Raw genomic sequence first — 16258 nt, 5'->3', positions numbered from 1 at the left:
CGCAAGATAATTGGTTTTTGTCAAGTTTATTCCTCCTGGTGTCCTCACTGCTATAGATGTGTGGGGTGTGTGTGTGAGTCTGTGTGTACTTTCTGGTTAACCAAATTATTTCCCAGAAAATGAAATTAACCAGAAGACGTCATCCTCTGAGCACTCTAACTGTTCTTTACATGACGGTAATAAAACTACATTTCTTTTTCAGAAAGTCTGTAACGTAGACTTTTTACTGGTGAGACCTATCTTTATATATAATGAATTCTCATTAGTATGAATTTATGACATAATACAAAACAGATGGACATATTTACAAGAATACTTTTCTTCATGCAATAGAAATAACAATAAAGAACATGTCTTGGCCCTTTGTTATAATTAAAAATATATATTTAAATACAGTAGGAACTTACTATTTAAAGAAGCACTTTAATGAATCCCATAAAATACACAGACCAAAATAATCAATATTTCTGTTCCAGCCCTCAGTAGAGTTTTGAAGAGCCTCCCCGCCTCTAGCACATTGCCTTCAAGAACACCCATCCTGACATGCCTCTTCCTGTTTTGAGTTTCCAAGTACTGGTGGGCTGGCTAGATGATAGATAATAAATTATCTGTCTGTATTTATCTGCAAGTTATATACTTGAATGAATAGTGCTACTATATAAAAATGTCTTTGTGTCCATAGTTCTGGAGCAAAAGCCTAGCACATTCTTTCACTTCTCAAAAACAAAAACTACTAGTTCATGTTTCTAAAAATATCTGTGACAGGCAGAATAAAAAATAATTCATTTATCCCCAAATAAAAATTTTAAAGAAGAGAATAGACGCCCACCAGAATGGCTAAAATTAAAAGGAAAAGAAAAAGAAACTGTCAATATCAAGTTTTGGTGAGGATACAAACAAAGGAAGCCCTCATACACTGATCCTGGGAAATGTAAACTGGAAAGACCACTTTGGAAACCTATTTAACAGTATCTCCTAAACCTGAGTCTATCCAGCATATCCACCCAGCTGAAGTACACGCATACCTGCTGCAAAAGACATGGTCAAGATACTCATGGCAACATTACTCATCATAACCCCAAGCTGGAAATAACACAGTCGTAGATGAGATATCAATTGTGACACATGGTCAAAAATCACACGATTGGACATTGTCATGGCGGAGCAGAGAATCAAGAGCTGCTGGGCACAACAGCGTCGGTGCCTCTCCCGGGAACGATGTTGAATCAAAGAAGCCAGACACAGAAGAGTACATACTATTTGATCCCACTTTATGAAATGCAAAAACGCACCAACCTAGTCTGTGATGATAGAAGTCAGGCGGTTGGGGGGCAGGGGTCCTTTGGCAGGGCCTGGGTCAAGTCCAAGAGAGACTCCGGGAGGCCGGCGGGGTATAGGTGTTACAAGGATGTGTTTGCTTTTAAAGTTCACTGCCTCTGCACTTGAGATTTATACACTTTATTATGAGTATATTATACTTGAATGTTTTTTCCATTTATTTTTATTAGTTGGAGGCTAATTACTTTACAGTATTGTAGTGGTTTTTGTCATACATTGACATGAATCAGCCGTGGATTTACATGTATTCCCCATCCCGATTCCCCCTCCCACCTCCCTCTCCACCCGATTCCTCTGGGTCTTCCCAGTGCACCAGGCCGGAGCACTTGTCTCATGCATCCAGCCTGGGCTGGTGATCTGTTTCACCCTAGATAATATACATGTTTCGATGCTATTCTCTCAAAACATCCCACCCTTGCCTTCTCCCACAGAGTCCAAAATTCTGTTCTGTACATCTGTGTCTCTTTTTCTGTTTTGCACATAGGGTTATCATTACCATCTTTCTAAATTCCATATATATATGCATTAGTATCCTGTATTGATCTTTATCTTTCTGGCTTACTTCACTCTGTATGATGGGCTCCAGTTTCATCCATCTCATTAGAACTGATTCAAATGAATTCTTTTTAATGGCTGAGTAATATTCCATGGTGTATATGTACCACAGCATTATACTTGAATTTTAAAAGTTGACCCAAAAAAGTGGGTGGCAAATTTACTGGAAAAAGCACATCCCTTCCTTCACTCTCACCCCAAATTTTATTAAGTCTTTTTCTTTTATTGGTATACAGAATGGGAACAAAGCCTTCAAACTAGAGAGGACGTTAAAAGAAGATAGCTGTGCACAGGAAAAGAAGCAAACCAGCATAAGAAAGTTAAGACCCCAGATCTCTAGGTTCTTCCGTGATGGACAGTCTAGAGACAGCAGACAAACATGATATTATAAGGGAAAAATAAGTATTTTGTAATTTGATAACCCCCTTACTAAGGGCAATAATAGATCCCCTAGAAAGGACCTCCTTTTATCCTAATGTTTACTAATTATTAGCATTGTTGTTGTTGTTGTTCAGTTGCTAAGTTGTGTCCGACTCTCTGCAACCCGATGAACTACAGCACGCCGGGCTTCCCTGTCCATCACCGTCACCTTGAGTTTGCACAAACTCATGTCCATTGAGTCAGTGATGCCACCCAACCACCACATCCTCTGTTGCCCCCTTCTCTCCTTGCCCTCAGTCTTTCCCAGCATCAGAGTCTTCCAGTTATTAGCATAGATACCAAAAGAAGAATTTTGCAGTGCTGTTGGGCTGGTTGTTTAACACACCTGTTACTGGATCATGGTTCTCTTGCTCTTAAGTCAGACCTTTTCCCCAAATTCACACCACCTGTAATTCCCTTCTTGTGCCTTCTGTCTGTTACAGCGGCCTCTGTGCCCTACCACTGATCAGGAATTGATATCAGTAACACTGGATTTTGCAAACCTCTCGTAAAGAGTTAACATTTGTTTACTGTATAGTCTTAAGGAGCTACCTCATAATGAAGTGACTTTGATAGTTAGCTAGCCAGTGAGATTTCTATCTCACAAGCCTACTAAGGAAAATTGAAGACAAAGTTCTTCTGGTAAATGATAAATGTATACTTTAGGCAAATATAGGAATATCTAAAATAACAAGCCATCATTACTCCAGATAGCTTCATTACAGTGGGATCTTTATAAATATATTTAGAAGATTGTTATTGTTTAGTCACTGAGTTGTCTCTGATTCTTTGGTGATCCCATGGACTGTATCCTCTGTCCATGGGATTTCCCAGGCAAGAATATTGCAGTGGGGTTGCCATCTCTTTCTCCAGAGGATCTTCCCAACCCGGGGATTGAATCCAGGTCTCTTGTATTCTTAGATCTGACTCTGTCCCAACTTAGAGAACAACAAAATGGCTGAGAGCCTTGGATAGCTATTTAGGAGATTTTTGGTATCCCACCACCCCACCCCACACCCACACCCACCCACCAAACTCCAGATAATGGAAGATTTTCATCCAGTTACATATCTGCTAAGTGGTTCTGGATGTTTTTTGCTTCTTTTGAGTGCTGAGAGTGCTAATGTTGGAGCAGAAACATGAATTTTGGAAAGCAAAGTATGTTTCCTGTAACTAATTATCCACCCAAGTCTCTCAAAATGTTTACTATCAATAGCAAACCAGCTTAACATAACTACATTTACGCTAATGTCAAAATAGACATGAAGTGAACTGGTTTTCTAAGCAGTTATTTTCCCCATAATCTGTTGCACTTAGCAAACAGGCAATTCAGCTATTTCTATTATTGAAGAAGAGATCTACTAGTGAAAAAAAAAACACATTGCTTCAAAGTCACTTTTAAGACTTTGATTAATGCTTAGAAGCTTACAAATTAGGGACAATTCCCAGTTACTTGAGAAAATATTACTGTCATTATTTTGATATAATTAGGAAGAGGCAAAGGGTAAAAAAAAAACAAATTGGAAAATCCTCCACTTAGTACTAGTGACTTTCACTTCTAATTAAATGTAGACTGTGCTGTGCTTAGTCGCTTAGTCATGTCCGACTCTATGACCCCATGGACTGCAGCCTGTCAGGCTCCTCTGCCCATGGGGATTCTTCAGGCAAGAAGACTGGAATGGGTTGCCCTCCCCTCCTCCAGAGGATCTTCCCAACCTAGGGATCAAACCCAGGTCTCCCGCATTGCAGGTGGATTCTTTACCATCTGAGCCACCACGGAAGCCCAAATGTAGACTGTTATACTTCAAACAGACTTTCATAGACACAGTGTCCCCTCAGTTTGGAGACGGGGCTGCAAAGACACAGAGACTCTCAATAACTGCCCAAAGTGAGACAAAACTAGAAGTTTCACATGCTGAATCCAAGTCTGATGCTTTTTCTACCCTGAGCCACTCTTTGTCTTGATAAGTGCATTGCCGAAATGAAAATAGACTCAGTATAGTAAAGAGTCATCATTATATTTATAGCTAGATTTTTTAAGAGACTTCAGTGTTTTAGAACAATTTTAGATTCCCAGAAAATTAAGCAGAAAGTGCAGAGAATTTCTATATACCTCCTGCCCCTGCACACACCCTTCCCTATTACCAACATCCACCACTGATGTGGTACATTTGCTCCAACTGATGAACCTGTACTGACATATTATCACCCAAAGTTCGTAGTTTACATTAGGAATCACTCTGAGTGTTGCACATTCTGTGGTTGTGGATAAATGTCTAATGACATGTATCTGCCATTACAGTATCATCTTGAATAGTTTCACTGCCCTAAAGATCCTCTGTGCCTTGCCTTTTCATCCCCCACTCTCCACCAACCCTTGGCAACCACTGACTTTTACTTTCTCCATAGTTTCGCCCTTTTACAGAATGTTGTATCGTTGGAACCATACATGCTGTAGCATTTTCAGATGGACTTCTTTCACGTAGTAATATGTGTTTAAGTTACCTCCATGTCGTTCTGTGTCTTGACAGCTGATTTGTTTTTAGCACTGAATATTATTTCATTGTCTGGGTTCTTAATGTAAATATCAGCTTTGATAAACCTGTGCCTTCATTGGGATATTATGACTCTTTATCATTTAACTATCATCTTAGTCCACCGGGCATAGTTTTAAGCATTATGTGCAAATATCTTTAGAAAAGTAATTTAGGAGGTTTCTGAATATAGATAATCAGAATGTCAGTAGGGTATAAAATGTTTTCATACTGTGGTTCTCAGCTGTTCCCATTTGTACTCTAAGTCACAGAGAACTTGAACAACAAGTTCTTGAAAAGGAAGAATCTGAAGATCACATTTAAGAATCTGAAGACTATGTTTTCTCTGTGCTTGCAGACAGTGCTAACAAGTTCAAGCTGATTAACTTGTTACCTAATAAATTTTCTAGGAGTAAACCATGACATGAAGTCCATAAGAAATGCACCACCATTACACTCCAGATATTGCATACGTCTCCAGACATTCATTTGCATACCGTTATCCTGTTCATATGTGCCGTGAGCTCATCTTGTCCTTCCATATGTTAAAACACATGTAATGGACAAAATCTGCACAAAGGGCATCTCTTTGTCAGCAGAGCCAAAACCAGTCCTTCTATGAAGCTGTGCCCATGCAGAACCAGCACGTACTGAAAAGATCCCTGGTGTGTTTCCTGTTGTTGTTGTTGTTTGGTCGCTCAGTCGTGTCCGACTCTGTGGCGACCCCATGGACTGTTATAGCCCACCAGGCTCCTCTGTCCATGGGATTCTCCAGGCAAGAATATTGGAGTGGGTTGCCATTTCCTTCTCCAGGGGATCTCCCCAATCCAGGGATCGAACCCTGGTCTCCTGCATTGCAGGCAGATTCTTTATCGCTAAGCCACCAGGGAAGCTCCATGATTCCTGTTATTCATGCATAAAATGTGTCAGGGCCTCTCCAGAACTAAAGCAAGCATTCATGTGTGTGTCTTTGTAGGCGAAAGGTAAAGAAAGACAGTGGCTAAGACACCAAGCTACTGGGGAGCTAGATGATGCCAAGATCATCGACGGGCTGACTGGAGAAAAGGCCATCTACAAACGCCGGGGTGAGCTGGAGCCACAGGTAAGTATGGGTGCCCTGGGAGCCTCGGATCTGTAGTTTGACCTTCTTCACAGGCAGACGCTTCCTGGAGTCGCTGTTTTAGTCAAAAGACTACAAACCCTGAATATGGCCATCAAGGAAAGCATTATATATATTTTTAATTAGAAGAAAGCATAAATATTACACTGTTTATTATATGAATCAAGATCCCAGCATGAGTCACGAAATACCAGGCACACTCAAATTAAGCAATTGAGGGAACCTAATAAAAAGACTGTTTACAAAAGTAAGGGTGGGGTTTAGGAAGTCCAAAAAGGGACAGTGTGGTCTTCCAACAGCAGGGATCTGCCCTCGGTCTGAAAGGGCGGAGGAGAGAGCGCTTACTGGAACCTGGACAAGGTGGTTCATGGAGAGGGCTGCCTGCCAAGGGCCGCGGCCATCAGCAGAAGGAGAACCGCCCATGGGCTGCAGCGGGACGGGGCGGAGGGAATAAACAGGCCACCGTCCGGCTCTGGTGCGCTGCCAGTGCCTCCCAGCAGCTGCTGGAAGCCGGAGAGGCCGCTGCCATCTTGCAGATGAGCCCCCAGCACACAGAGCAGGGCGCCCTGGAGGGGAAACGCACGACACCCTGTGTCCCTGAATCCCAGAGGGTGACGCAGATGGAAACACTAGAGCCATCTTAGTGGTTTTCTGCTGTTCTGTTCCTTTAAAGATCTGTATTCATTCTGTAACCAAAGAAATTTTTAGAAAATAAGGAATTCTCCCAGAGTGTAAAGTTTAAGACAGTCATAACACTAAAATATTTGCAGTAATACAAGGGGCAAAAAATGGCAATTAGGTGAGTCTCTTAGAGGGCTCTGTGACTTCCAAAATCCTCGAATAACCGGAATTGCTAAGTAGCCAATGAGACCTGGGGGCCGGTGGAGGTTGGGGGGGGAGCCATGCTGGTATGAGTCAACGGCTGCTTTCTTTACTGACTCACTGTGGTCCACCACTGTGTTTAAATACATCTGAAATTGTGAGTCGTCATGGAAGCAAGCATGAGGCACTGTTAGGCAATGCCTAATTTAGGCAGACTCAACAAGCTTTTAAGAAATACACTGAATCTGCCTCCAACCATTACACTCCAGTACCCACAGAATTTTCTTGAAATGACTAACTTTGCTCATTCGTTTTCATACATGTCAGCGAGTGTATAGTAACCGAATAATCTGGAATTTTTCTCCCTTTTTTCTTGTAAGTAAATCTGACAAGCATACTTTTGTTTTTCTTTCTGCACATAGGCAGGCCTGGGTCCAAAACCAAATTGAAACTCCTAAGCTTTTCACATTTTAATTGACGGTTGTTGCTGACCTATAGTTCGATGCCACGTTCATGCCTTTAATGCCAGGAAAAGTAAAAAGAAGCAGTAATTCAGTAACTGGAAGGAGTAGAAAACTGAAGGCTTCCTAAAGACAAAAGACAGGAAGAGATATTTTCCTTCACTTCTTTGCGAGAAGCCCCTGCCCCTCACATCCCTGATTTTAGGAATCTGACATTTCTTACAGACCATGTGGAAGTGATTTTCAGGTCACTACACAACAGGTAAAATTGCTGTGGGCTTCCAGAATAGCTCCATCTTCCTAGAGAAACTGACTCTAAGGCTTGATGAGAGAATGACGCACTGGGGTTTATATTCTTTCCTGATTATTGTTTTTAAGATGGCATCGGTCTCATTAAGGAAGTCTTACTGGACTAGGTTGGTCCTAGGACCATATTCCAAAGGAAAATCCTCCCCCACATGGCCCCAACTACCAACACAAATCTGAAGCTCTATTTACTGAAATTCTGTAGATCAGCAGTCCCCAACTTCTTTGGCACTGGGGACAGCTTTCATGGAAGACAATTTTTCCACGGACCAGGCAGGGTTGGTGGGGGTATGATTTTGGGATGATTCAAGCACATTTTGTTTCTTGTGCACTTTATTAATATTTCCATTATTATTACACTGTGATTATATGATGAAATAATTGTCATTCAGTCGCTAAGTCGTGTCCGATTCTTTGCTGCCCTGTGGACTGCAGCACACCAGGCTTCCCAGTCTTCCGCTATCTCCCGGAGTTTGCTCAAGCTCGTGTCCATTGAGCTGGTGGTACCATCCAGCCATCTCATCCTCTGTTGCCCCCTTCTCCTCCTGCAGAATCAGATTATCAGGCATTAGATTCTCATAAAGGGCACGCAGCCTAGATTGCTCACATGCACAGTTCACAGTAGGGTTTGTGCTCCTATGAGAATCTGATGTTGCCGCTGATCTGACATAAGGCAGAGCTTGGGCGGTAGTGTGATTGATGGGAAGCCCACCGCTCACCTCCTGGTGTGCAACCCGTTTCCTAACAGTACCAACTCATGCTTCCCCATCTGCCAGGACAGCCTTGTGCAGGGCGCAACCTACAGCTGATCCACCTACCTGGCAGCTGGCACCCTGGGGCTGGCGTGAGACCCTCAGAACGGCAGCCAGTGATGGTTTTCTGGTTCTCAAGGCCTTTCTGTCGTCCCTCCCTCAGATGGGCAGCCCCCAACAGAAACCCAAGCGCCTGCGCCTGGTGGTAGACGTGTCGGGCAGCATGTACCGCTTCAACGGGGTGGATGGCCGGCTCGAGCGCTCGATGGAAGCCGTGTGTATGGTCATGGAGGCCTTCGAGAACTATGAGGAGAAGTTTAAGGTAACGGTGTGAACTGTGGAGGGTGAGAAGCGTCCCAGACCCCATCTGCCCAGGAGTCACCCCAAGTCAAGACATGAGGTTGGCTGGGGGGTGCTCTCCTAGGGCAGACAAGAGTCTTCATCTTCTCATCAACCCATCTGTCAGCACCGAGAAAGGGAGCCTTCTGTTTCCTCTGCTCTAATAACCAGAAAATGATAAGACCTGACCTAAAGACCAGTTGCTACAGAAAAAAGCACTGTCCTGGACAAGCTGTGTGATGTTAGCCGTGATGTTGTGGTGTTGCTGTTGTTGTCAGTCACTCAGTCGTGTCTGGTTCTTTTGACACTCTCTGGACTAGAGCCCGCGAGGCTCTTCTGTCCATGGGATTTCCCAGGCAAGAACACTGAAGCAGGTTGCCATTTCCTTCTCCAGGAGATCTTCCCAACCAAGGGATGGAACCTGCAACTCCTGCATCGGCAGGCGGATTCTTTACCGCTGAGCCACCCAGGAAGCCGCACGTTGGGGTGGAGTGGGGAGGAGCAGAAACAGGCAGATAGAAGCACGGCAGGCATCTCCCCAGATTTCTCAGGGCCACCATCCCCACGCCAGGACCCCTCACCCACCCATCCATTCCTGCTCCGTCACCAACCAGGCAGCCTCTCACAGTTCTCAGCGTTGCTCTGCCTTGGCTCACAGGGAGGGTCACACAGTGGCAGGAGTCTCCCCAGCTGATGGTGAAGGTGCTTGCCCTAGGAGAAATGGTCCCCGTTAAATGATATCCCTTTTGTCATCGCTGAGTTTGCTTTGCCTCCTTCTTTGGAGACCTGAGCTCTGAGAAGGGCACCCGCACTCCTGGCTTTGACCAGAGCAAATAACCTGAACATGGTGCTGAGTAATTCAGTTGAGAGGAGCAATATATGTGCAGCCATGGGCCACGGGTATTCAGTCTATCCTAAATATTCTCGACCGCGTTGGGGATCAAACACATCCTTCAGAAACAGCCCATCTCCGATGACTTAGTTTGACATCCCGCCCGCACCTGCGGATTGCTGTGCTGAGCCGTGTCTGTGTGTTGTGATGGACACAGCAAGAAGCAGACTGTGAAACCCGTTGCTTCGTTGACTTTGGGCCCACTTTCAAGGCTGCAAGGCTCCCAGAGTCCCTTGCGTGGAGCTCTATGTGAGAGGTTCCTTTTACAATGAAGGGATGAGGAACAGGCATAGTCAGTGAGTGCTGTGGGTTGTCAGGCTGCCTGAGACTCTGCCAGCGTCCACGTCCTGCAGACACGAGTGTGGCGTGGACCCTCGCCGTGGGGAGCAGCTCTGTCTCCCTGAGGAGCTGGAACGCGCTGCCCCTGGTGACCAGTGAGCGCCCCGGAGCTGCCCCAGGGCCCTCTTGGATTCAGTTGCCAGGAGTCTGTGTGCCACGATCCGAGCCCAGCCAGGCCGGCCCTGTTCTGCCTTACGGCTCCCAGACGAGTGTTCAGCGCTTTACTTCCTTCACCCTCCCTCCCTTCAAATGAGGTTTTCTTGGTTTTGATTTTTTTTTTTACTTTTCTGTGTTTTTTAAAATATTTTGTTGAAGTATAGTTGATTTATAATATCATGTTAGTTTCAGGTATGCAGCAAAGTGATTCATATATATATGTATATTCTTTTTCATATTCTTTTCCATTGTAGATTATTACATGATATTGAGTATAGTTCCCTGTTTTATACAGTAGGTCCTTGTTGCTTATCTATTTTATATATAGTAGTGTGTGTGTGTGTGTGTGTGTTAATCCCATCCTCCTAATGTATTCCTCCCCTCTTCCCCTTTTCCGCTTTAATAACCACAAGTTTGTATTCTGTGTGTATAACTCTCTTTCTGTTTTGGAGATAAGTTCATTTGGTTTTTTGTTGGCTTTTTTTTAAGATTCTACATATAAGTGATGTCACATGAAATTTGTCTTTCTCTGTCTGGCTTACTTCACTTAGTACAATAATTTCTAGGTCTATTCATGTTGCTGCAAAAGGCATTATTTCATTCTTTTATGAATGAGTAATATTCCACTGTATATGTACTTTTTTATGTCATATGGGTTTAACATTTTTAAGTAACTTAGGTCTTTTGTAGTATAAAAAGCATAATTTTTTTTGCTCTGTATGTGGAGCTATTTCTTTCAGATTTTTAGAAAGATTCAGTAGAAGTTCAGCAAGAAATAGACTGACAGAGTTCCCCAGGACTGGGTAAAGGCTGAGACAGAAGGCAGCAAGTGACCAAGCTAACGGGGAGGGAGCGTGTTGGATATTTCACTGCATCTCACATGCAGAATATATGGAGAGATTCGTGTTTGTCTAATTCTCACCGTTAAAAGTCTGTAATCTGGAAAAACAATTAGTCAAACTGGACATGTTGTACAAAAAAAAGAAATAATATCAAAGAAACAAGCATTCACAAGATGTTGTTTTGTTTTCTTTCTGATTGACAATTAGAATACAAACTGTTGGCACATGACCTGCTGAATTTCAACTAAATTCAACAAAATTACAGATGCCGATTGAGCACTTGCTAAGAGCAGGGCTCTGTGAGGTACAGCGTTCCTGGCCAACCTTGAGTTGAAGCCTTTCGAGGGAGGCCTATAAAAATTAATTCTGACAGACGGCTCCACAAGAGGCATGCAATAGTAAAGGCACAGCGGAGCACACCTCTCCAGACACCCGCCTCTGGGGAACCATCCTCAAGTAGTATTTTGCTGACAGTCTCTCTCTCTCTCTTTTTTTTTTTTAGGGTTTTCCCCCCATTTTTCTTTTTATTATTTGAAAAAAATTTGTTGGGGCATAGTTTCTTTACAATGTTGTGTTCATTTCTACTGTACAGCAAAGTGATCAGCCATCTGCACACATATATCCCCTCTCTTTTGGATTTCCTTCCTCTTTAGATCACCACAGAGCATTGAGTAGAGTTCCCTGTGGTATACAGTAGGTGCTCATTAGTTATCTATTTTATGTGTGCTTGCTAAGTCACTTCAGTCATGTTCAACTCTTTGTGACCCCGTGGACCATAGCACGCCAGGCTCCTCTCTCCATGGAATTCTCCAGGCAAGAATCCTGGAGTGGGTATCCATTTCCTTCTCCAGGGAATCCCCTTGATCCAGGGGTGGAACTCACATCTCCTATGTCTCCTGCATTGGCAGGTGTGCTCTTTACCACTAGGGCAGCCTGGGAAGCCCAGATGGATGATAATAGATAAGGAAACAAAGAACTCTGGGAACAGAAGAGTTGGGGATCTTCTGTCACGGTTTCTCAGTGCTTGGGCGTGGAAGAAACACAGGGGGTGGGAAGTGGTTCAAAATACAAAGCCCTTTCTTCTTCCATTGAGCGTCAGAGCTGCAGTGAGCCACCCTTACTGACAAGAGCACCAATAGTGTAGGGGCTTTCGAGGTGACTCAGTGGTGAAAGAAACCGCCTGTCAATGCAGGAGCCACGGGAGATGTGGGTTGGATCCCTGGGTCAGGATGATCCCCTGGAGGAAGAAATGGCACCCCACTCCAGGACTCTTGCCTGGAAAACTCCATAGACAGAGGAGCCTGGTGGGCTACAGTCCATGGGGTCGCAAAGAGTCGGACACGACTGAGCGCACACGCATATCAATAGTGCACATGTGTCAATCCCGATCTTCCAATTCATCCCCGCCCCAACTCCCCTTTTGGTACCCCTGTGTTTGTTCTCTACGTTCTCTATGTCCGTGTCTCTATTTCTGCTTTGTAAATAAGATCACCTATGCCAGTCCTTTCAGATTCCACATGTATGCGTTCATATAGTGTACTTGTGAGAGTCTCTTCAATGGCCACAACACTGTAAAGAATTTCCTCATTTTTTAAACCTGTGAAACCACAGAAATATTGAGAAGGTAACATAGTTATATTTGACTTTCTAAACATTTTTATTGAAATATACTTGATTTACTGTCAAATTCTGGTGAAATTTCAGAAAGACACTGAGATATAATAAAGGTCTTTCAGGGCTTGAAGCTTCATCGTGTTTTATGCTATTTGATTTTTAACAGGAAGTACTTTAACGGTTTTGATTTTGTGCATTTCCTTTTGTACCCCTCACATTTACTACATCTAGTTCCTGCAGATCTTTTTTTAAGAGCATAGAAAGTCTTACAAAGCTAAAAGGATTAAAATCTTCATAACAGGAGAAAATCCTTAAGATTTCACAAGATGAGCTCTCTGAGGAAAGTGGTACTTAGCTGGGTGTCTGGAGGGATGGGGGAGGGAAGTCAGGACACAAAGGATTACAGGTCCTGTGCCTGCAGATTCCTCACTGTGACCCTGCTCTTTAGAGCTGAGGTCACCTCACAGTTCACTTCCTCCAGTTTCCTCATTCCTCAGACAGGAAACCAGGACCCAGAAACATTAAGGGCTTGGCCCAGAGGCGGAAGGCTAGACTCTCCCAGGACGCTTCTCTTTGTTTTCCCTATTTTGTTTTGTTTTTAAACTTTTCCCCTTTATTTCCAAATTTGTTCGTTTTGAGAAAGGTTTAATCTACAAGAAAGTTGAAAGAACTGTAAGATGAACACCCGTGTGCCTTTGCTTAGATTCACCAAGTGATCCCTTTTTCCCTCATCTGCTTTATGTTCCTCACTGAATATATACTCTTTTTTATCCTCTCTGATGCATTGGAAAGTAAGTCCTAACTGTCATACGTCTTTACCTCTAAATACTTTACTATACTTCCACTAAGAGTCAAGGCATTCCCTAATATGATCTCAATACCATTATTACTTCTAAGAAAATCATCAATAATTTTATCGTATTTATAACATCCAATCCATGTCTTTATTTCTGCTTTGTGAGTAAGATCATCTATACCAGTGTTTTCAGATTCCACATGTATGGGTTAATATATCATACTTGTTTTTCACTCTCTGACTTACTTCATCTAGATGACAGTCTCTAGGTCCATTCTCGTGTACAAGTAACCCAATTTCATTCCTTTTTATGGCTGAGTGATATTCTGTTGTAAACACAGAGGTAGAGGACAGATGTATGGATACTGAGGAGGGAGGGGGTGAATTGGGGGATTAGGATTAATATATATACACTATTGATACTACGTATAAAATAGAAACTACCGGGAACCTACTGGCTAGCACAGGGAGCTCTCCTCTGCACTCCTTGGTGACCTAAATAGAAGGAAACACAGAAAAGAGGGGGTATATGCAAACACGGAGCTGCTTCACTCTTTGTGCAGCAGAAACTAGCACAATGTTGTAAAGTAACTACACTCCAATTTTTTTTTTAAATTATCCAATCCCTGTTCACTTTCCCCAGCTATCCCAATGATTGCCATCCCGGGCTCTAGAATATAAACCATCCCAATAGACTCATTATCTTTCTCCCTACAATCTGGGATTCGGTCACAGTCCCCACCTCATTTTTTGTTCCTGTCTTCTTAGCCTCTTTTAGCCTGTACCACTACCTTTCCTCCCACCACCATTTTACTTTTCATCATGGCCACTCTCTTGAGAGTCCAGGTCATCTGTCTTGTAGCATATCCTGAATCTGTCCGGCTACTTTGTCTTGGTGTCATGTACCTCGTCCCGATAGCCTCTATGTCTCCAAAACTCCTGACAGGCTTTCCCCCACAGCAGGTGCCCTGGAGACACTTTGTATAATCTCCCCACCACCCCTGCCAACATAACCAAGATTCTGAGTGTCCACCGGCTGCCCAGGCTCTGCTGGGGCTCACCAGGCCTTTTTTGAAGAAGGCAAGCAGGTGGTGGGATGGAGCCTACTTGCATTCTGCAAGACCTTTGTCCGTGTATTATGAGATATATTGAGATACAAGTAATGGGTGCATATAGTACAATGTGTAAAATGCACAAAAGAAGTCAGGGTGAAGAATGAACCTTTGCTCCCCTCTCTCAGTTCCCAGTTACCCTCCCTGGCAGTGACCACTGTGGACAGGTTTTTTTTTTTTGGTACCTTCTCAGAGACATCTGATACATATACGTCAAGTGACAGTTCCGTTCACTCAGTTCTGTATCTTTTGGTGGGGGGGAGAAGAAGAACCTCTTGATGAAAAACTAAAGAGCCTCTTGATGAAAGTGAAAGAGAAGAGTGAAAAAGTTGGCTTAAAACTCAACATTCAGAAAACTAAGATCATGGCATCTGATCCTATCACTTCATGGCAAATAGATGAGGAAACAATGGAAACAGTGAGAGACTTTATTTTTGAGGGCTCCAAAATCACTGCAGATGGTGACTGCAGCCAAGAAATTAAAAGACGCTTGCTCCTTGGAAGAAAAACTATGACCAACCTAGACAGCATATTAAAAAACAGAGACATTACTTTGCCAACAAAGGTCCATCTAGTCAAAGCTATGGTTTTTCCAGTAGTCATGTATAGATGTGAGAGTTGGACTATAAAGAAAGCTGAGTGCTGGAAAACTGATGCTTTTGAACTATGGTGTTGGAGAAGACTCTTGAGAGTCCCTTGGACTGCAAGGAGATCCAACCGGTCCATCCTAAAGGAGATCAGTCCTGGGTGTTCACTGGAAGGCTGATGCTGAAGCTGAAACTCCAGTACTTTGGCCACTTGCTGCAAAGAACTGACTCATTGGAAAAGACCCTGATGCTGGGAAAGATTGAAGGCAGTAGGAGAAGGGGATGACAGAGGATGAGATGGTTGGATGGCATCACTGACTCAGTGGACGTGAGTTTGAGCAAGCTCCAGGAGTTGGTGATGTACAGGGAAGCCTGGTGTGCTGCAGTCCATGGGGTCACAAAGAGTCAGACACGACTGAGCAACTAAACTGAACTGAGAAGACCATTTTTAAAGTTTTTATTGAATTTGTTACAATGTTGGTTCTGTTTTATGTTTTGGTTTTTGGCCAGGAGGCATGTGGGATTTTAGCTCCCCAACCAGGGATTGAACCTGCACCCCCTGCATTGGAAGGCGTAGTCTTAACCACTGGAGCGCCAGGGAAGTGCGTGTTCTGTATCTTTATACTATGTGATCATATCCAACGCATTCAATCTCTCTGTACTTTGATGTTCTCACCTCTGAAGGACGCGTAAGGACTAGGAATAAGTAATGAAAGTGTGTCACTTAACAAATATAGAATGAGGCATGAGCAAATGGCAGTTTTAGGAGTTCCTAGTGAAAATTATATATTCCATAGCCCAGGATGGCCTTGCCTGTGCTGCCATATGTTAGGAATTCAGCAGTATGTGCTGAGCCTCACCACTCCCCAGTTCCAGAAAGTTCTTCGTCTTGTCTTCCTGCAGTTATACCTCCATTGTAAGGCTCTCTAGCCTGTGTTTGCTTTGAAAACTTCAGAAGCCACTGGCCTGGCTCAGGGGTGTTGACCATTCCCCACAGCCTCTCTCTTGGCGTCTACTGTGTGTTTTCTTTGTCTTGGGCTCAGCTCCTGGGCTCTGGGTCATTAGAGTCCAAATCCAAGTTGAAGCTGGGCGCAAACAATAAAGAATCTGCCTGCAATGCAGCAGACCCAGGTCCGATCCCTGAGTTGGAAGATCCCCTGGAGGAGGAGCTGGCAACCCACTCCAGTATTCTTGCCTGGAGAATCCCATGGACAGGAGCCTGGAGGGCTAGAGTTCATGGGGTTGACGAGTCAGACACCACTGAGCGACTAAC

General features: G+C 43.7%; 1 protein-coding gene across 1 annotated transcript in view; it reads left to right on the top strand.

Annotated features, from left to right (window-relative positions):
* Positions 1-16258, top strand: part of VWA8 (von Willebrand factor A domain containing 8) — a 367266-nt gene that overhangs the window by 333764 nt on the left and 17244 nt on the right. Inside the window, exons 41-42 of the mRNA XM_061133632.1 lie at positions 5824-5949; positions 8472-8630. Coding sequence (XP_060989615.1) covers positions 5824-5949; positions 8472-8630 — 285 coding nt within the window. The remainder of the gene's footprint in view (positions 1-5823; positions 5950-8471; positions 8631-16258) is intronic.

Source organism: Dama dama, chromosome 30, assembly GCF_033118175.1.
Source record: "Dama dama isolate Ldn47 chromosome 30, ASM3311817v1, whole genome shotgun sequence".
Classification (NCBI taxonomy): domain Eukaryota; kingdom Metazoa; phylum Chordata; class Mammalia; order Artiodactyla; family Cervidae; genus Dama; species Dama dama.
This window is presented reverse-complemented; position numbering and strand designations above follow the sequence as displayed.